We start from the raw sequence: 20,186 nt of genomic DNA on the forward strand, positions 1-20,186 counted from the left end.
TGGTGAGAATACTTTTAATAAGAGATTAAAATGAATGACTATTGTGCTCAGCCCGGATGAAGGTTTAAGGACCTCTTGTTGCCTCAGGACAGGATAAAAAAAAAGGTATTTCAGGTCAAAACTAGAAGGACTGAAAGGGTTTTAGAACTGTCAGTGTGCATTGTCTAAAAAGGAGCAATGTGTTTTTTGTGCACCACTAGATGGCAGTGTTCTGCAGAAGAGGGAAAATAAGGCAAATCAAAAACGAAATAAAAATTTAGATTTTCATAACGATGCTTTTTTAGTTCTCTCATTCCACATTATGTCACGTTTTATACTGCAGATTTCCTGGGATGAAATTGCAAACTGGAATGGACTAGTCATGAATAAAAACTCAAATGTGTTGGCTGGGCACCTTATCGTGCTGAGGTTTTACGATGATAAGATTCATTGTTTTGTACAAAACCAGAGATGTGTAATACTCCTTAACCTTTTCTCACTATCTAGGCCTTTACCAAACACATTGCCAAAATGATTTGTTGACGGAATATATTGAGCATTTTTACTGCCATTGTTGCAGTGTGTGTGTTTTGTGCTTGTTAAAGTAATTGGCCATCATGGACATTTAGGTCGGACAGTCTGGTGTGTGAGGTCAGTTAACAAGAAATGCCACAGTGCTCTTGGGAATTGCCTCCAGCAAAGCATATACTATATATCTAACACTTCCTAAACAAACTGCCAAAAAGTTCAGTGTGAACTTTGGTACCTTTGGAGATTATAGTTCACCCAGTCTTACTTTGCTTTGCTCACAATAACTACATGTTGTACCTTCTGAGCCGTATGCCCTACATTTTGGCCTTAACTTAATGCATTCATACTGTTCAGTAGGATCCCTGGTCATTAGATTTGCCACATGCACAGGACTTTGTTACTGTTGATTATGATAACCTTTTGAACTCCCGACCACATTAGACTGGCTTCCTGTCTCCCCCCGATATCCCACTGCCACCAAATATATCCATAAGGTCACAGGGAAATGTGCTGTGAGATAAGGGTATGTGTTTTCCTGTATATGTGAAGGTTTGTGTGTGTGTGTGTGTGTACTATACAGAAAATGTGTCCACCACCACACAGAGAGCTTAGAGACTTACTAAGGATACATTGCACTTGTGGAACAGGAGCAAACAGACTTATTTTCACCTACTTTGACTTTCCACAGTCTAGCCCCTTGAGCAACACTTTTACCTCTCTGCACCAATGAGAGTGGACTGATATGCTGTATTGACCTACAGAAAGTGAAGTTGAGATAAGGACTCACGAACACAAAACTTCCGCCTCCATCAATTGTGGTGTGTCACTGTGCTATCTACTCCAGTACGTCAGACATACTAAGAACCAATAAAATCCCAACACATCAAGTGTGTTCAGGTAATGCTTGGTCAGCTATAACCGAGGCTAGCGACATGATGCGTGCCATTTGATTTGTAGTTATTGGGCACATCCCAGAGGAGGGATCCAAAGAGCAAACACTAGTGCTGAATCATTAACCTGAGGTATCCAATAGCTCAGGTTAATAGCTCAAGCTAAGGCCACACCGCCCAAGCATTTACTATGAGACTAGTCTATTCTCTGAAGACTATGCAAGTCTTGCATTGGTTTACAGTATAATTTGTTACTTTTTGAGTACCTTTTGAAACTTGAACCTTTTTTCGTTATCATTCAGTATATTTTTCATACTTCAAACACATCAACCAAAATGTGTGCACTGTCTGGATTACAAAAACAGATATTGCAAATATTGTTCTGATTTTAAGACTGGTTCATATGTTGCCCACGTCATTCATCTGTTTGGCACGGCTTGATGTGACCTGGACTTTGATGTGACCTGAGTATCTTTATCCTCTTGGTTGTTTGATGATGTCACACCCACATTGATTTGAGTTAATTGCCATGAATAACGAGTACGGGAACTTTGACATTATTTGATCCTGCTCCTCTTCACAATTCATAACAGCCCATCTAAATCTCTAATACTGTTCCACACATCATAGTCAGGTCATAAAAAGGCTCAGCTTCTGGACCAGTCTGGCGGTCGTATGTTGAAAAATCCATTGACATTCATTTTGGCCTACATGTTGTCGACCAAAGTTGCACGTTTTCAGGTTTGATCAGAAAGAGCATGAGGACTGCGGTCATAACAAGAGAAACTGCAGCTTTCATGGTACTGATTTGAAAAGATGCACCTGCAGAAAAAGGACTGAAAGATGACATTTGATTGTGAGTGAGTTTATTATAGCCCGACAGTTTCGGTGCAAACAGTTGCATACATATATGCTGTTTCACAACAGCCTTTCAAAATGGCTTCTTCATCAGAGTTCTGTCACTCATCAATACGAGAGAGCGGGGAGAGGGGGGAGAAGGGAGCGGGGAGAGGGGAGTGAGGAGAGGGGAGAGAGGGGAGGGGAGCGGGGAGAGGGGAGCGAGGAGAGGGGAGAGGGGAGAGGGGGGAGGGGTAGGGGAGAGGGGGGTGAGGAGAGGGGGGTTCCCTGGTGCGTCCCAGGGGCTCTGCTGCAGGGAATGACTAGCTGTAAAGCTAACGTGAACTGACAGAGCTGTACTCTGCACTGCCTATAGCAGCCTCCCTTTCTGGGATTGGAGGATTTGAGGTGTGTCCCTCTGTCATGTGTCGATGCACTGATAGACTGATATAACTTTTTTCTGTTGACTAAAGATAATAACTTTGACCTGTTTGACTGAATTTGAGGTGAATCTGGGTCAGTGTGCCCTGACATGCCACTGAGTGTTTGCCTTACTACTCATTTCATTGAACTGTTGCATGTCAATATGCGGCAACCCATCCTCCCAAACAAAACTATAAACATGTAGATATAAATTGTATGTGTACCCTCACAATCTGAATGACAGAGATGTCTAGGTCCAAATAGATGTTTTAATCATTAAGTGTCTCACACCTGTGACATGAGTTCCCCAACAGGAATAACCTTGCAAACTGAACTGAGCTCAAATTAGAGCTAAATATTTTGACACTGAAAATGAGTCATAGGAGAGCACATTCCATCTGTGGAAGACTGGTGCTAGTGCTTCTTAAGCTTCTTTGCCAGTAAAGAGAGTTGTGAGTTCCATGCAATTACTTAAGAGGCACTTGGTCACACAATTCCTCTGATGTAGTCAAAATCAACCACACGCAAGCAAGGCAGAGAATTTCAAAGCAAACAATGAAGAGATTACACTCAATGTATCCTTTAAACACTGGATTTTTGTAATAGTCATTTTGTATTGAGATTCAGTATCCTTTCCTTGTACTGTAGGAAATACTATTTTAATTATCTATATAGCACTATATACTGTAACTCCAACGGGACAATTTTAATTAAATACAATTATTTTAGGTTTTCTGCCCTGAGAGCTTCCGGGGCCAGTGTTTTCACTTTCACCAAACTAAGTGTTCCTTCCCCAGTAGACCTACAGGTCTAACAAGGCTGACTCACTTTAATGCTATCAGTTCAATGTGTGGTTGCAGCTACATGGGGTTAGACACATCCCAGTGTTAACAGACAACAGTTATAATGCCAATGTCTTTATTTATGACAAATTGTAAATCATCAACGTTTACAGCAAAACACAACGCTCACATAAAGCAACGATTACTGGCTTTAGATACTACACTTTGAAGGTTTAGCTGTAGGCTTTCCATATTCCAGCCCACATAGACTTGTTCCAATTATGTTGCGTTATTAATCTGTACTTTCAAATCGACATTTAGGAATAACTACAGTTTTTATTTAACATCGTACAGTGGAACTACAACTCCCAGAAGCACCATGGTTGCTGGTTGGCTGCATGATTCAGTACATTCTAGCCAATTAGAGATCTTCTGGATTATTAGTAGCTATCTGGGGCAGCGGGCCAGCGCGTCTAGCTAGCTCAAAGTGCCACGACTTCACACAGACCTCCGTTACTTAGACGGACCAAAGCAGAGACTGGGATAATATCAAATATATTGAAATATTGAGTTTCTTTGAATTAATACATTTACCAGTAATCACGTGTGTGTTCTTTCTCTTATTTGAAGACCTCTAGCAACCTCAGCGGTGATCTAAGGTAAGTTATGAATTATGATGGCATTTCGTTTAAACGCCAGCGCAGCAGCTAAAATCTGCAACAAGCGAATAACAATGCGTGGTCTGCGGAGCTTATTTTTGTTTACTTGCTAGTTAGCGTGAATACAATATTAATTGTCATATTTTAGCTAGCAATTGTTGCCGGGTGTTGACCGGTAAGTTAACCAACAATATCAGGGTATCAAAAGCACTTGCTAACAAGCTACCGTACCGGTAGTTAACCTCTGCCGAGGCTCGTACAGTAGTGAGCTAACGAGATTGACACCTCTATGTTATGTGATTAACTATTAGTTTGAAAATCAGAAAGCTAGCCAGATCCCTTAGTGTAGCTGACTATACTAATGGAAATAGCCTACATGGCATTGGATGTAAAAGAATCTAGGGACTGCCGGGTTCACCTCCGGATGGGCGGAGTTTGGTTCTTTGAATGACGAAGACACGGTTGAGTCAAACACAAGCAATACGTGCAAGTGATGAGAGACAAACGCAATACTGCAAATATAACCAATGGTTCTTCATTTCGACATGCAGTCACTTCATTGGCTAGATGGTGCTAATGAGCTATTAGGCCTAGAATATAGGCTACTGTCTCTGCCTCGGACAATGTCAGAATCTTTTTTGTCTCAGCAAGAAGAGTTTTGGGGTCTTTATGAGCTTTTTCTCTGGGCTTGAAAACTAAATCGACTCTTGACAATAGTGGCGAGGTTTACTGCATGAGACATTAATTTAGTTAAATCATTACTGTTTCTGCTGGTTATTTTACCTTTCAAAGTCAGGATCTTTTTGATGGAAGGGCGACAATCTGGAAGACAATTGTACTTAATCCTTAAATTCAGTTGGCATAATTTTCCATATTATATTCATAGCCTCTATTGACCTCACCTTAGTGTTGCTCTGTCAGTAAAGGATACACTTCTTACAGCAATAAGAACGATGTCAGTGTCCAATAGATGTTGATGATAAGTGTTTTCCCATAGATCTCAAACTTTCTAGTGTATTGGATAACGTAACAATCAAGACTACTAGGGTGACGCTGTGTTTTCATGTTTCACAGGACAAGCAAAGCATCATGATGGATATCTATGACCCCCAGACCCTGGGTGTCATGGTGTTTGGTGGCTTCATGGTGATCTCGGCCATTGCCATCGTGCTGGTTTCGACCTTCTCCATGAAGGAGACGTCGTACGAGGAAGCCCTGGCCAAGCAGCGCCGCGAGCTGGGCCAGATGCAGCCTCCGCGCCCTGACAGGAAGAAGAAGGACAAGGCCTCTGAGAAGAAGAACAGAGGGAAGAAGAAGGAGGACAAGCCCAACGGGAAACTCCCTGAGGTGGACCAAGTCTCTGAGGCGGAGCTCGTCGCCGACCCGGTGCCTGAGCCTGCCCCAGAGCCAGCCGCTGTCATCCCAGCCTCTGAACCTACGCCCGCTCCCGCCCCTGCTCCTGAGCCCCCTGCTGCCCACCTCAAGACCCCTGCTGCTGCCCCCGTAGAAGCCCTGTCTGCTCCCTCTCCAAAGGAGAAGAAGAAGAAGGAGAAGAAGGGGGCTAAAGTGGAGCCAGCCTCCACCCAATCTGCTCCTGCCCCTGCAAAATCAGCCCCTGCCCTCCCTAAATCCACAGCTGCCCCCCAGAAGTCTACCCCTGCCCCAGCCCCCCAGAAGTCTACCCCTGCCCCAGCCCCCCAGAAGTCTACCCCTGCCCCAGCCCCCCAGAAGTCTACCCCAGCCCCCCAGAAATCTACCCCTGCCCCAGCCCCCCAGACGTCTACCCCTGCCCCAGCCCCCCAGAAGTCTACCCCTGCTCCAGCCCCCCAGAAGTCTACCCCTGCTCCAGCCCCCCAGAAATCTGCCCCAGCCCCCCAGAAGTCTACCCATGCTCCAGCCCCCCAGAAATCTGCGCCTGCTCCCCATAAATCTACCCCTGCCCCAGCCCCCCAGAAGTCTACCCCTGCCCCCGCTCCCCAGAAATCTGCCCCCGCTCCCCAGAAATCTGCCCCTGCCCTCCAGAAATCTGCCCCCGCTCCTCAGAAGTCTACCCCTGCTTCCCAGAAGTCTGCCTCCCAGAAATCTGCCCTGGTACTGGAGGCCGTTACTAAGGACGTGCCCGTGATGGCTGTGCCACCTGTGGGTTCCCAGCAGGCTGGGCCGGTTCCTGCAGTCTCCGCCAAAGGCCAGATCAAGGGAGAAGCCTCCTCTAAGAAGAAGGCCTCTTCCAAGAAGAAAGCTGAGCCTGGTAAGGACACTGGCTGCCTCTTGTTACAAAAAAAATCAAATTATCGAACAGCCTGTTGTGCTGTGAATCGAAGAAGTCACAATAACCTGGGCTATATTGGACCCTGTTTGAGAGACAGGCTTTTTCCTTCCTGTAGAAATAGTCTTTGCCAAGTCAGGGTGTGGTCCGTTTCAATTGCAGTATGCAGGATGTGGTCTGAAGCCAAGACCTCTGTTCGTCTCCGTCATTGTGACCACCAACTAGTGCATAGTCTGAGAGGAACATTATACCACACTCCATAAATGTCTTCATTCTGCTATCTGTGTGTAGAAAACCATGGTAAAGTTGCAGAGTGGTGAATTGCTTTTTGAAATGAGCAACTGAAGATTTAGATGGCGTGTGTGTTGATACACAAACACAGCGAAGGACTTTGATGATTGAAAAAGCCCTCCCTTGGAGTGCACAGCGCACACACACACACACACAGTAATGTGTTTGAGGTGGTAATGCCTTGTCAGTAGGGATGAGCCTATGGTTCTGCGTCCATGGGAATGAGTGCGAGTGCACAGGGGTGGACGACGTCTGGCCCTCCACCCTGGAGGGCAGAGAGCGCGGGCCTGTCCAAACAGCGCTCCCCTGTTGTGTTGGCTGACAAAAGCCCTCAGTGCCATGACAATGGGGGCACTGTGCTGTCCCCAGGGTTCTCTCCGTCCTGGTGCCACCCTGCACCACGACCCCCCCCCCCCCCCCCACTCACACACACACACACACACAAGTCCCCAGGAGGAGCCGGCGTCCCACCCACAGCCCTGTAGCCGGGCGAGAACTCGCACTCATCCCGATGGCGTCTCATCAGGCCTGGCATTCTTGAAATGTTTGGCCCGTACCACTCGACACACACAGCCGCTTACAGACAATGCACCAGGCTTCCCCCTGCTTTCACAAGTCGACACCCTTCGCCGATGGGCAAATTCCCGTTGCCCGACCGGTCCTGTTGTTTGTTTTTTTTACACAGGGGCAAGGGGATGCCCTCGGTCTGCCGTCGGGCCATGTCTGATATGTTTAGCCCCCCCCCCCCCGTGTTCCGTCGGTGACCCGTGTCTCTCCTCCTCCTCCCCCTCAGTGGCAGTGGCAGCCGTGGAGCCGGGCGCGGACGCTCCCCTGCAGCTGCCCTACAAGGCCCTGCTCTCCACCGTCAGCAGCATGGCGTTCAGCGAGGGCGAGGCCCAGCGCCTCGTCGAGGTCCTGTCCGACCGGGCCGGCGTGGTGCAGGGCACCTGGCACACGGTAAGGGGGAAAGACGCTCCCGGGCCGGAGGAGGCGGTGGTAACGCCCGCTTTGGCGCGGGCTGAGCGTGGAGGATTTGCGTAGGCGTGGTTCGTCGTAGGACTGACACGTACTCTCTCTCTGTGTGTGTGTGTGTGTGTGTGTGTGTAGGCCACACAGAAGGGGGACCCAGTGGCTGTGCTTAAGAAACAGCTGGAGGAGAGGGACAAACAGCTGGCTGCTGAGCAAGAGGACATGGCCGCCACCAAGAACCGTTTCAGAGAAATCAACAAGGTGAGGCAAAGTTCCCCACCCTATCTAACACAAGGAACTCGACACTCTAAAAGAAGCCCACATTGAGACACAGCCGAAATCCCACCCGAACACAAGCCACCAAACCGGCAGCTGTCATACGAGGGTCTAATCCGATTGTTGGCAGGGAGATGTGATGACCGTGGTGCTTGTGTGTAGGAGCTGCTGGCCGAGAAGGCCAAGGTGGCCACGGTGGAGACCAGGCTGAGCTCCCAGCTGAGCAAGCGGGAGCAGGAGATGATCGCCCTCCAGGCGCGCATGCAGGCCAGCTACCAGGACCACGTGGGGCAGACCCAGAGGCTGAACGCCAAGGTGAGCTGAGGGGGAGGAGAGGAGAGGTCACGGGTACCACGCCATGGAAGCGTTACGCTTAGCAGCACGGAACCGTGGTCGTCTCCCAGCCGAGCCTCAGCGATCCTGCGTCTTCTCCCTCTCTCCTGTTCTCCCCCTCTCCCGCCCTCCCTCCCTCCCACAGGTGGTGAGTCTGCAGGAGCAGCTGGAGAAGGGCCCCAGCGCCCAGCTGGCCCATCTGCAGCAGGAGAACAGCATCCTGAGGGAAGCCCTCGAGAAATCCAACAGCCAGGCTGAGAGCGTGTAAGCCCCCAAGACCGTGCAGGGGTGGTGGTGGAAGGTGGATGTGGAGGAGTATGGTGCTGTGGGGAGGGTGGAGGTGGTGTGGGGAGGTGGGGAGGTGGTGTGTGGGAGGGTGGAGGTGGTGTGGGAGGGTGGAGGTGGTGTGGGAGGGTGGAGGTGGTGTGGGAGGGTGGAGGTGGTGTGTGGGAGGGTGGAGGTGGTGTGGGAGGGTGGAGGTGGTGTGGGAGGGTGGAGGTGGTGTGGGAGGGTGGAGGTGGTGTGGGAGGGTGGAGGTGGTGGGTGGAGGTGGTGGGGGGAGGGTGGAGGTGGTGGGGGGAGGGTGGAGGTGGTGGGTGGAGGTGGTGTGGGGAGGGTGGTGGTGGGTTGTGTCTGGCTTTGAAGGTTAACGGCTGCCTTTCGTGGCTGGAATGTCCCAGCGGATTAGAACCAAGTCGGGCCTCGCCGTCTCCAAGAATCTTAAGTGTGAAACGATCAAATCAGGACATGGTGTTGCAGCACGGTTAAGAGTCTGACTTGGCCGTAGTCCGACATAGCATGTCGCTCTGCCTACAGGCCGGCGTTCACCCCAAACCCTTCCAGTGTGCACTTGTGACCGAGCCGTCTCCCTGACTCATCCTCTGGCTTCCCCTCTCCCCCTCCCCCTCCCCCCCAGGCTCAACGCGGAGCTGGCCCAGCTGCGACTGGACTGCGCCAAGCTGAGCCAGGAGCTGGGGGAGAGGAAAGAGAGCCGGCAGGCTGACGAGCACCTCAGGGCGGGCCTGGAGGCCCAGCTGTCGGCCGCAGAGCACCAGCTGTCCCAGCTCCAGGTCTGCATCGTCCTCGACACCACCACAGGGGGACAGATATGGAGGGCAGGGTTTTCCCTTCCTGGTCACAACATGTCCATCTGGGCGGATGTTGACCAGTATCGCTGTGATCTGGACGTTTGTTTTTTTGTGGCCTTTTATGACTATTGGATAGAGAGACAGGAAATGTGTGAGAGAGAGAGAGAGAGAGAGAGAGAGAGAGAGGAGGGGAAAGACATGCAGAAATTCACCCACCTGAGACCCCGCCCCTCTAATGCCACGCTCGGTGCGCTCGCCTTGTAATTACACTGCTCCAGCTGCCTGGAATGTGGCCGCACGGTAACGGGGCTGCCGGGGAAACGCTTCGGAGCACCAGCTGGAATGCGTGCGCGCTGCAGCAGACCCGCTCGGAGACAGGTTGCCCATGAAGGCCCAGCCAGTAGGGGGGGTTAATACAGTGATTTAGCAGCAGACACCCGTTCACCTCATTCAAAGCAGTGTGCGGTCATAAATGCTACAGTGAGACGTATGTCGCCTGGTCTGTATGCAGGGCGTCTAAAATTGGCCCGTCCTTTGTGTAATGGGAAGTCGGAAGGGAGTGAGTCAATATTTCCCGACCGTCAAAAGTTCATTGTGTCTAATTATTAACTAGCTTGTACCCGGCGTGTCTATCAACACATTATGTCATGGAAAGTCCTATAAGACGATAGGCAGAAACACTTAATTTGCTCTTATTATGCTCTTATTTGCTCTGTCATGCCACGTACTGACGTGTTTTCTCGCCAGCCTTAAAAACCCCAAATCGACGATGTTGTTGCATCTGCCTCCCCCTGGTGTCCAACGTGTGTCGGTGCGTCCTCCTCCGCAGGCCAGCGGGGCGCAGAGTGAGCAGGCGCTGCAGGGCAGGCTGGAGGAGGTGTGCGAGGAGCTGCGGAGCGCCCAGAGCAGCTGCGGCAGCCTGCAGGCCCGTCTGGAGAAAGCCCAGCAGGACAACGCCGCGGTCTCAGGTGAGGAGCCGGGAGGCCTCTGTCAGTACCTAGGGAAATGGAACTGGAGAATAAACGTATGGGTGTGTGCTGAGTGGGGGAGGGGAGTTTTCGGGATTTGGGTTGCGGTAGGAGGAGAGATGAGAGTCTGAGTGGGACGCCGGCCCGAGCGAAATCCGACGGGCCCCGCGCGGGTAGGCGGGTAGGCGCAGCGTGTGACCGGTCTGTGCTGGTCCTCTGCAGAGCTCCAGGTCCGCGTGGGCAGCACGGAGGCTGAGCTGGAGGAGAGCTCCGCCCAGGTGCAGGCCCTCACGGCCCGGCTGGAGCGGGCAGAGGCGGAGAAGAGCCGGCTGGAGGAGCAGGTGGGCTCCATCAACGCGCTGCTGGAGGCCAGCCAGGGGGGCGACCAGGACAGCCAGGTGAGACCGCGCCCCTCTCCAGACACCCCCTCCAGCCCTCTGTCCAAATGGTCTTGTTCTTTTGCTAAGGGAGTGCGTTTTTTTATACATTTTGTGGGTTTGTTTTGTCAGGCAAAATCGGCAGAGCTGGAACAGCTGAAGCGAAGGTAAGCTAGCGGTCCTTTTGGTGTCGCGCTCAGCGACCGGGATGGCGTCGTCCCTCTGTTTACATCACAGCGTGTGGCTTCTCAGCATGCAGGAGAGGGAGGGGGAGCTGGCGGCCGTGCAGGAGGAGCTGAAGCAGCTCAAGGAGACGCAGCAGGAAGTGACCTCGCAGGAAGTGACCTCGGAGCAGGCTACCAGCAGGTGTGACTAGGAGGCGTCCGTGTCCATGGCCATCAGAATGCTCTAGATGCTTGAACCCTTTCTGTTCTCCCTTCAGCGAACATGCCGGCGTGGTGGCGTCCCTTGAAGACGAACTGAAACGACTCAGGGAAGAAATGGAAACACTCAAAAACACACCTGTAAGTTTTGCCGCTCAATGTGCGTCCTAGGGCTTCACGTTTATGCTCTACCAGGTCTAAATTGACTTTTTTTCTGTTTCAGCAGTCAGAACTGACACTACTACAGAACAGGTAAACAGTGCAGCTTTGACACGTGATGAAACCGTGGCCTGTCTTTTAGCTCCGGGTGTGTAACTCTTTGTTTGTGTCTGGCTCGGGTTGCAGCCTGACAGAAAGGGACGCCGTGGTCACATCACTACAGGAGGAGCTCAGAGAAGCAAGAGAACAATCACAGACCGCCCACGACGTACGTTTCCGGTCCTTTCCTCTGCTGAAACGAGTCCAAATAAAGAAAACGGAACTCATCTCACCCAATCTTTACTGACTGGATGCTGCCCCATTCATGGTTGTTTGAGTCTCTCATCACAAAGATCTCGCTTTTTGTTTTGTTTTAAGGGCGCGATGACGCAGCTAAGAATGTTCCAGACGGAGACCAAAGAAACACTACAGACACTCTTCCCACACGTAGATGTGGAATCAGAGCAGGTAGGAGAACGGACAGGCACAGTCTCCTGGATAAACCGACACTGGAGAACCTTTAACATACATTTGAGGCGATCTTATATTTGCATGTTTTCCTCCCCCCCCCACCCCCCCCCCTCCAGTCAAACTGGCTGCAGACATTTGCAGAGAAAGCACAGGAGGCTCTTGCGGCGCTCCAACCGAGCCATGAACCTCAACAGAGCACAGAGCTGCCGGTAAGCGATGAACGATGGGGATTTTTGGTGGTGATGATGAGGAAGTTGGGTGATGAAGGCTCTGATGTGTGTGTGCGTGTGTGCGTGTGTTGCTGTGTGTGTGTGTGTGTTGCTGTGTGGCGCACCAGGAGCTCCTGGAGAAGCTGAAGGAATCCGAGGAGAGCCGCGGAACTCTCCAGGCCGAGTGCGATCAGTACAGAAGCGTCCTGGCCGAGACGGTGAGCGCCCCGGTGTCCACCGCCCGTAGGCTCCGGCACGTTCCGGTGGTACAGAATGCACGTTGTGTGTGTGTGTGTCCCCGTGTATGTCCCCCCCCCCCCCTCCCGCGCGCGAGAGAGGCGTAGTTCGATCGGACACAGGCGTGTTGACGAATCCCGTCCCGTCCGCAGGAGGGCTTGCTGAAGGACCTGCAGAGGAGCGTGGAGGAGGAGGATACGGTGTGGAAGGGGAAGATGGCAGAGTCCGGGGAGCAGTTGAAGGAGGTGAAGCCCCTGCTTTGTTGTTCTTCGGCGTCGGGCCTGATTTGTGACCCGCCGTGCGCCCCTCTCTGCGTGCTCTGTTCTGACTGTAAGATGGTCTCACCCCCAGGCCCTGGAGAAGGTCCACACTCTGGAGAACACGGCAGAGGTGCTGAGGGCGGAAAACAGCAACGCGGAACAGGTGCAGCAATTGGTTTCTCCCTATGGGATCAATACACTTATCTCATCTCATACGTCACTCTTTAAATTCCTGTGTGTGTGTGTGTGCCCTTGCTGGGTCTTGATGACTGTGCTCGCTTGTTTCGTCTCCCAGTTGAAGGAGCAGCTGATGCTTCTGGAGGCCCAGCTGGAGAAACAGTCGGACCCCTCCGTCCCAGACAGCCAGGGGCACTCAGAAGAGATGACACAGGTTCGCAGAGCACGACATCAGTCCTCCAATCAGTGTTTGAATCAAGCCCGAGTGACCTGAGGTGTCGTGTGTGTGTGTGTGTGTGTGTCTGGTGTCTGACCTGCCTTGTGTGTGTATATACGCCCCCCCCCCCCACCCAGCTGCAGCAAATGCTGCGTGAGTCTCAGAGGCAGCTGGAGTCGGCCCAGAGGGAGGCCCAGGCTCAGAGGGAGGAGCGAGCTATGGTGAGTCTGTGCCGCCCACGACACTGGGAAGGTAGAACGGGACAGAGGTGGGGGAGAGGGGAGCTCCAGAGAGGAGTCCAGAGACCGTTCACCCAGCGTGCAGCTTCCCATTTCCAGGTCAGAGAGCAGCTGAGCGAGGCGACGGAGCGCGCTCAGAGAGAGGAGGCTCCCGGGCCACAGAACGGCTCGGCCGAGCCCAGTCAGGTCAGGGAGCCATGTGGGATGGGGGGGGGGGGGGTGCTGGACACTGTTCATGACCCTCACCTGAGCTCGGAGAGATCTCTCTTGTCCATAGATGATGCCGGACAACTAATATCCAGCTGGTATCAGACCGATGCATCTCTTATGAGGCCTACAGTACACACACTGACTTTTGGTAAAAATAGTCGGTATAAAACGGTCCAATAAACCTATAGATGCAAACTGTGTGTGTAGTACAGAACAGGCTTGTGCCGGTCTTAAACTGAGCCATGGGAGGTTCCAGGAAGTTGCCAGTCCTGTTGTTATTTGAGATCATGTTGAGATTTCTCCTCAGGGGCTGTGGGTTCTGTTTGTCCAGCACAGTACCTCCTCCACAGCAACTGACAATGCTAACCTCTTAATTGTTGCTGATCCGTAGTGTGCGCTCTCTCTCTCTCTCTCTCTCTCTCTCTCTTTTATCACTCTGCTGCTGTTAACCCTAACCACTGCTTCTCTCATTGTAGCATGCTCACCCCTCAGGTTCCCTTTTTGGCTTTGAGATTTAGTTTTGCTTCTTTCGTTGTTTTTGTTTAACCGAACAACTATAGCACACCGTTTGCCTGCTGTGGATTGAAATGAGCACTAACACGGCACTGAATCCGACAACAGGGGGCGCATCACTAAACGCAAAACGACGGGCACATTTGACACAGGGATTTCCCAGCACGTGTTGGTGTCGGTGACGATACGACGTCCTTATCCTTTCCACTCACTTCTCCCCTCGCTCGACCCTGTGCGATCGACTGTGTTCGCGCGTGCATGTGCGTTCCAACTGTCCAACCTGTGTGTGTTCAGGCGCAGTGTAAGCTGACCCAGACCACAGAGAAGCTGCAGGGCGAGGAGGCGCTGAGACTGCACGTGTCGGAGGAATTCCAACAGGTGACGTCGCCTCCCTAGATCAGTGACCAGGGCAGCACACTCACACACTGGGACCACGGTGCTTCCCGCCTAGATGTTGGGGTTTTGGTCCATCCGAAGAAATCCTCTTCTGGTAACGCCTCTTGTGTTATCGTTGTCCAGGCTCAGAAGACCGTCTCTGACCTGCAGACTCAGCTGGACCTCCTGAAGGCTGCCGGGGATGTCCCTCAGGGTGACGTGGAGGACGTGGCCCAGCTGAAGGTACACAAGTCAGCCTCGCTCTGGGCCGTGACCTCCTGCCAGAGTGGCGGCCTGGGGGCTGGGGCTGGTACATGCCTGCTGCCTTTCCTCTCTGTCTGAGGAGGCCCGCACGACCCTGTGGGTCTGTGGGCCTCTGCTGAGGCGTCGAGCCGTCCGGGTTAAGATGCTCCTCTTCCCTTCTCCCACAGGAGCGGCTGGAGAAGGAGAAGAAGCTGTCCAAAGACCTGGGCCAGGCGGCCACCAAGCTGCAGCAGCTCCTCAAAGCCAGTCAGGACCAGCTCGCCAAAGAGAGAGAGACGGTCCTGACATTACAGGGATGCTTAGACGGCAAGGTAGAACTCTTGTCAGCTGTGGTATGAAATATTCCAGCTACTAGCGCCACCCATCAACGAGCGGTGGTTTGAGATGCGTTGGTTCATGAGGTCCTTTTCTGATGTGTTTCAGGGAGAGAGTTTGGAACTGAAAGAAGGAACATCCGTTTGAGTCTCAGGAGGACACTACTACCCAACTGCCAAAAATGCCTTATGATAACCAGTTCTGCATTCCTTCCCCCCCCCCCAAAAAAAAAACCTGTTCTTCTTTCTCATACTGTAGTTGATTGCAACTTCTCGAAGAATCACACGCTTGCTATGAACATTTCATACTGTGACCAAGGCACAAAAATGAAACTAAATCTTTTTTTTCCTTTTTAAATCTACATTCCATCAACAATTCTGGCCATGTCAGATGTTATATCCTCTCTGCCTTCTATTGTAATGAATCCCCTGTAGTTGTGTTTAAAGGGAACGTGTGTGCGTTGAATGCACATCAACCTGTGCAATTACTTTGTAAATGTCTTATGCGTCTGAGTGATGGGAACCGTATATGGTACACGTACGCAATACATTGGATGTCTCCCACCCTCTGTGTCCGGCTGCAAACACGTAGACATTTGATAAATAATAAACTATGATGAAGCGCATATGATGCTTTATTGTTGACTGGACAATGCTTGTTTTTTTTGTTTTTTTTTTATCAAGCCCGAATGACCTGAGGTGTTGTGTGTGTGTGTCTGGTGCTTTTTGGTGAATTATGGTAACAAAAACGAATATGTTTTGAACATTCTTACAACATGGGAAAAATCTATAACGTACAAGAATAATAGTTGTATTTTCATGGTTTTAGATGGTAGAATACTGAAGTAGTCTGCTCTGGGAAGAAGAGGTTGATTGAGGGAATCTTAAGCACAGCTTGTAACAATGATGCCCTAAGAGCTTGAGAACATAGTTGGTCTAGATACATGGGGCTACATACTTAAAGAAAACCAAAGAAGGAATCGGGGATTTCAGCAACCAAAAAAAAGTGCTTACAGAGCGAGACTTTTGGAAGTGATGGAATAAAAGTGGAATTTGGCACGGATGGGTCTGGAAGGTCCATACTGTTACAATGTAGTACCACTGTGGTGTTCACTGAGGTACATTACAATGGGAAACAGTCTGATTGGACACACAGGCAGCAGGATAATGCATTAGAGCAATGAATTACATCCCTGAAGGAAATTATATTTCCTTCCCCTCCAGTTTCTTAACAAGGCCTCTCCCTCCTAATTTGTCAATGAAAACGGAGTTGTCTTTGGTGTCTCCGAGGTCGTTCACCTGCCACTCAAACTTGATCCCTGTGAAACACATGAAAACTCAATCTGTCAATGTACATCTTCTGTGCACAACAGCAATTCAACTGGAATATCCACATTTGTTTCTGAAACCTTTTGAAAAGACTCACCAAGGAAGACTTGTCTGATGGCTTGCTTTGAGCTGGCATAGAGAAGTTTGGCTTTGATGGGAGATGTATCAGGAGCCCTAATTTTAACACACAGGGAGCCATAGTAAAACATTGTGTTTAGTCACTCATTCTCAGGCAACACATGGAAATAGTGAACCACATTGCACAAAATGCATTGCATAGTGGCTTTTGGGAAGTTTATAGCTGTGCTGAAGAGGTTAGCTTACCACATGATGAAGACCAGGTCCTCCTTCACAGTATCCTTAGTCTCATAGGAGCAGTCATAGAGCGCATAGCGACAGGTGTCCACGGGAAGCTGGCTGACGATCTTGTTGAAGACGTTTTCCTCTCCTTCCAGATCTTTGACTTGCAGGGAGCCTTTCTCATCCACAATGATGGACTTTCCGTCGTCGCTGATCCGAAACAGCACTAGTTTGAGCTGTTCCTCCGCAATGTCTCCTGAACGACGCGTCTTCATATTCTCAAACAGTATCTTGACTTTATCATCGACCTTCACGCCAGATGCCTGATTAATGGGAAGATCGAAACATTTGTTTTTGAGGTAGAGTGTAGTCTTGGGTCTGTTCAATATGGGCATTTAGCAGTTAACATTGCCTTAGTTTTGGCACAAAATATTTATGGTACACCTTAATTGTATTGCGGGTAATCCTCTCTCAAGACCTTAAGGGCACAAATAACTGAATGGTTACCTACTCATTTACTATTCCCATGCTACTCATTTACTACCCACTTCAAGCCTCATAAGCTCCAAATGGATGAATGAGTCCATTCCAGCAACTACTGTACACTGTCACACACATGCTACTAGGATTTCCCTCAATCTCAGAATTCCAACCAGATGCCAGACCTGACTGATGCATGCTTGGGCATAACAGGACATGTCCAACCTATTGCAACACCAAAAAGCAAGAATCCACCGCCAACTCATTCCAGTAACATATTCCATTTATAACATACAAGTCTTGACATCCCACTTGAACACAAATATAGGATGGGATTAATGGGAAAACAAGAAACGACACCTGTTACATTTCAGCTGTAAGCTGGACACACTAAAGGTGGACTTGTATTGAGTGTTAGTGTAGATACATTATCCTTTATTTATAAGGAGACTTTATTTATATAGCACATTTCATACAAGAATTGTAGCTCAAGGTGCTTTACATAAAATCAATAAAAACGATAATACAAGTGATAAAAGTAATAATTAAAATAGCAAATTATAAAAACAATAATATAACTAATAAAAGTAGTAAAACCCTTCTGAGATAAAATCTGAAGTCCAGTATTACACTGAGACTCGTCACCTCTGGTTTAAGACAGGGGGTTAAGCCTCCTAGATTCTTAGTAAGCATCTCTCTTTTGGATTTGGGGCCACATAGTAGGACTTCGGTTTTGTCTTCATTTAATTTAAGAAAGTTATCATTCATCCATTTGTTTATTGCCAACAGGCAGTTGGTAATGGAATTGATGGCCGTTGCATCGTTGGGTTCAGTGGATATATATAGTTGTGTGTCATCCGCATAGCTATGGAAATCTATGTTATGCTATGTTCTCTGATTATGTCGCCGAGTGGTAATATATAAAGAGAAAAAAGTAATGGACCTAAGCCTAAATGGACCTAATTAAAACTATCCGTAGACCTTATCTCCCAGAGAAGGGCAAGGCTTCATCTCTGTTGCATTCCAGTCACAGTAGAACATGTCAGCACTAGCAAACCCACCCAAGGCATTCTCTCAAAATGTATGAAGCACCTATCTAAAACATTAGTACACCCGACAGAAAATAAATCCCAAACCATCCAAATGTTTTGATCACACAGACAGTTGCAATGAGTCTTGAGCTATGTTAAAAATGAAAACAGTTTTTCCATAGCAGTCATTTAAAAAAAATACTTATATTTCAGTTAAAGATTTGGAAGTTCCTAAGACATTTGGTAATGGTTTTTGTGAAGGCTGGAAAGAGATGAACAGTCCCTTCAGCCTCCACTGAATTCAAAGAATCCCAATAGTGTTCATTCTCATAAAAACTCCAATCGATAAACCTCTGCAAAATACAGAACGGTTTGTTGTAGCGCTTTGGGAAATCTACTCACCATTTTTGCTGCTGTTGTGTGGGGAGGATAGATAGGAGAACAAGGGCTGTTGCACACAAGGCAGCTCTTTTGGAAAGAAAGGAAGGAAAACAAGTTCTGTCAAGTGGGTGGAGGAAGTGGAACCAAACACACCTCCCAACGCAGGCCTACCCCTCAGGTGTCAAAAGATTACCAGCAGGTATTCTGTATATTAGATAGTTTCCTTACATTACTCTAAATGCTTTCTACGTGGAAATTAGATAATAACCTAACACTTGGCTGAAGACAACATTATAAAAAAGTGACTTCAATCTATCACAGTAAATTGACTAAGTAAATAATAACTTTTTGGGTGGGGAGTGCACAGGTTATCTGGAGCCAATAGGGGGTAGGAGTTGAAAAGAACACCCATATATGGTGAACAAGTCAGTCCTCATAAGAAACATGCCTGACATCCTTATATGGCAGAAGACAGGACATGTAGGTCGACAAGAGGGATATACATACTTTGAGATTCACCTCTCTACATAGGAGAGATGAGACCTTCCCTAATTGCAATATATTTGAACAATGATCCCATCAAAACGTGATTCAAAAAACGTTTTATCCATCATGATTTAAAAACATTACACAGATGAGAAAAGCCTAGTTCAGGCATGGCACTGGCAGCGCGCTGCATTACACTCACCTGTGTTGGCCTGCTTCAAGCCTATTGGCCCACGTCCGATAAGGCGGCATTATAAGGCCGCATGGATACGCAAACACTCACTCCCTGTTGTTGTATTATTGTGCTGCTGCCACCCTCCACCATCCCCATCTCCCCGATGTTGTCTGTATGTTAATATTCATCTGGGGGGATTATTTCTCTATTTGCTCCCTGCCTCATATTCTTTGTATGTTGCCCTCTAATGCTAATGAGTAAAGGAGTGCTTCCCCTAGATACATCCACTCCCCCAAAGTCAAACTATTTCCATGTCTATGGTTATCAATAAACGCTCAGATCTAATACTTGAGTGTCTTGACTGAATTAACTGTTTGGAGGGACAGAAACTCTGCCAAGAAGACTTTGATTTCTTTCTGGAAGCAGAAAGTGTTTGTGGCCAAGCCAAACATTCTACAGAAAACCTGATGCCAATACCACACTAGCTTGACATGTGATGCTTACACTTATCCTGTTTGCTCACAACTCTTACAGTACTGGTTGTGAGAACTGACATTTGGATGTGGACTCATGTAGTCTACTGCAGATGGCCTTTGACTTCTGATGCACATTATATTCTATAATACACAGATTGATGGATGATGACGGGAGCACTATGCTGGAACACGTTGCTGTTCAAGAGTCTATTACCTCAGGGCTGAAGGATGAAACATGAACAGTATTTACACGGGGGGGTGCTTACTGCCTGTTGTAAATCCAATTTATGAGGGACTGTAGACGACTTGAACACAGCATACGCCTACACACTGGTTAGGAAGGGCTATTAGCACAGGTTATTTACTATGTTCATAATAACAGGTAATTCCTCGTGTAGACACCAGACCCATTACACATACTTCCCTGATACCTGGAAAACAAAAGCAAACAAGACAAAAGAGCGAGGCACAACTCCGGTGTCAGTATCAGATTTGTCGAATTCTCCTTGATCACAGTGTGTGTGAGTATTTCCAAATGTGCCTTAACAAGCGGTATGTCCTGATGTCTACCAAGTTACCCTGGACCTTGTTGGTCTCTTCAATGTGATGCCTCAGATTGTATTGAATGGAAGCGTATCCATGTTCCCATGGTCCTGTGTTGCCGCTTTCAAATTATGTCAACACACATTAACCCTCCCATTGTTTTCATCAATTTAACCCCAAAGTTTTTTTCTTCAACAATAAGCCTATATAACCTTGCCCTAACTCTAGCCCATGGGACCCTGGGAACAT

The 20,186-nt window shown here is 49.0% G+C and overlaps 2 protein-coding genes across 5 annotated transcripts; one reads left to right on the top strand and one right to left on the bottom strand.

The window, feature by feature from the left end:
• The first annotated feature begins 3,926 nt into the window (after positions 1 to 3,926).
• Positions 3,927 to 15,490, top strand: rrbp1a (ribosome binding protein 1a). 4 transcript variants are annotated; one of them, XM_067236251.1, is made up of 26 exons: positions 3,927 to 4,101; positions 5,176 to 6,349; positions 7,452 to 7,615; positions 7,766 to 7,888; positions 8,066 to 8,218; positions 8,382 to 8,500; positions 9,153 to 9,306; positions 10,154 to 10,292; positions 10,515 to 10,690; positions 10,802 to 10,836; positions 10,922 to 11,035; positions 11,112 to 11,193; positions 11,276 to 11,304; positions 11,398 to 11,479; positions 11,629 to 11,718; positions 11,838 to 11,930; positions 12,059 to 12,148; positions 12,320 to 12,412; positions 12,519 to 12,590; positions 12,723 to 12,818; positions 12,959 to 13,042; positions 13,160 to 13,246; positions 14,078 to 14,161; positions 14,303 to 14,401; positions 14,590 to 14,733; positions 14,846 to 15,490. In XM_067236251.1, exons 2-26 carry the CDS (start codon positions 5,191 to 5,193, stop codon positions 14,882 to 14,884), a joined length of 3,600 nt encoding a protein of 1,199 aa, XP_067092352.1. In that variant the 5' UTR covers positions 3,927 to 4,101; positions 5,176 to 5,190; the 3' UTR covers positions 14,885 to 15,490. The 4 variants fall into 4 exon arrangements, with proteins under 4 accessions (XP_067092352.1, XP_067092353.1, XP_067092354.1 ...); XM_067236252.1 differs by having other exon boundaries at positions 11,279 to 11,304; XM_067236253.1 differs by having other exon boundaries at positions 7,458 to 7,615.
• On the bottom strand, positions 15,354 to 18,410 carry cfl1l (cofilin 1 (non-muscle), like). Its single transcript, XM_067236256.1, has 4 exons — positions 18,279 to 18,410; positions 16,390 to 16,688; positions 16,163 to 16,239; positions 15,354 to 16,055 (listed from the first exon to the last, which is right to left on the bottom strand). The coding sequence occupies exons 1-4, from the start codon at positions 18,279 to 18,281 to the stop codon at positions 15,940 to 15,942; spliced, it is 495 nt and encodes a 164-aa protein (XP_067092357.1). The 5' UTR covers positions 18,282 to 18,410; the 3' UTR covers positions 15,354 to 15,939.
• Positions 18,411 to 20,186: the final 1,776 nt, after the last annotated feature.

The sequence above is a fragment of the Osmerus mordax genome, chromosome 5 (genome assembly GCF_038355195.1).
Source record: "Osmerus mordax isolate fOsmMor3 chromosome 5, fOsmMor3.pri, whole genome shotgun sequence".
Classification (NCBI taxonomy): domain Eukaryota; kingdom Metazoa; phylum Chordata; class Actinopteri; order Osmeriformes; family Osmeridae; genus Osmerus; species Osmerus mordax.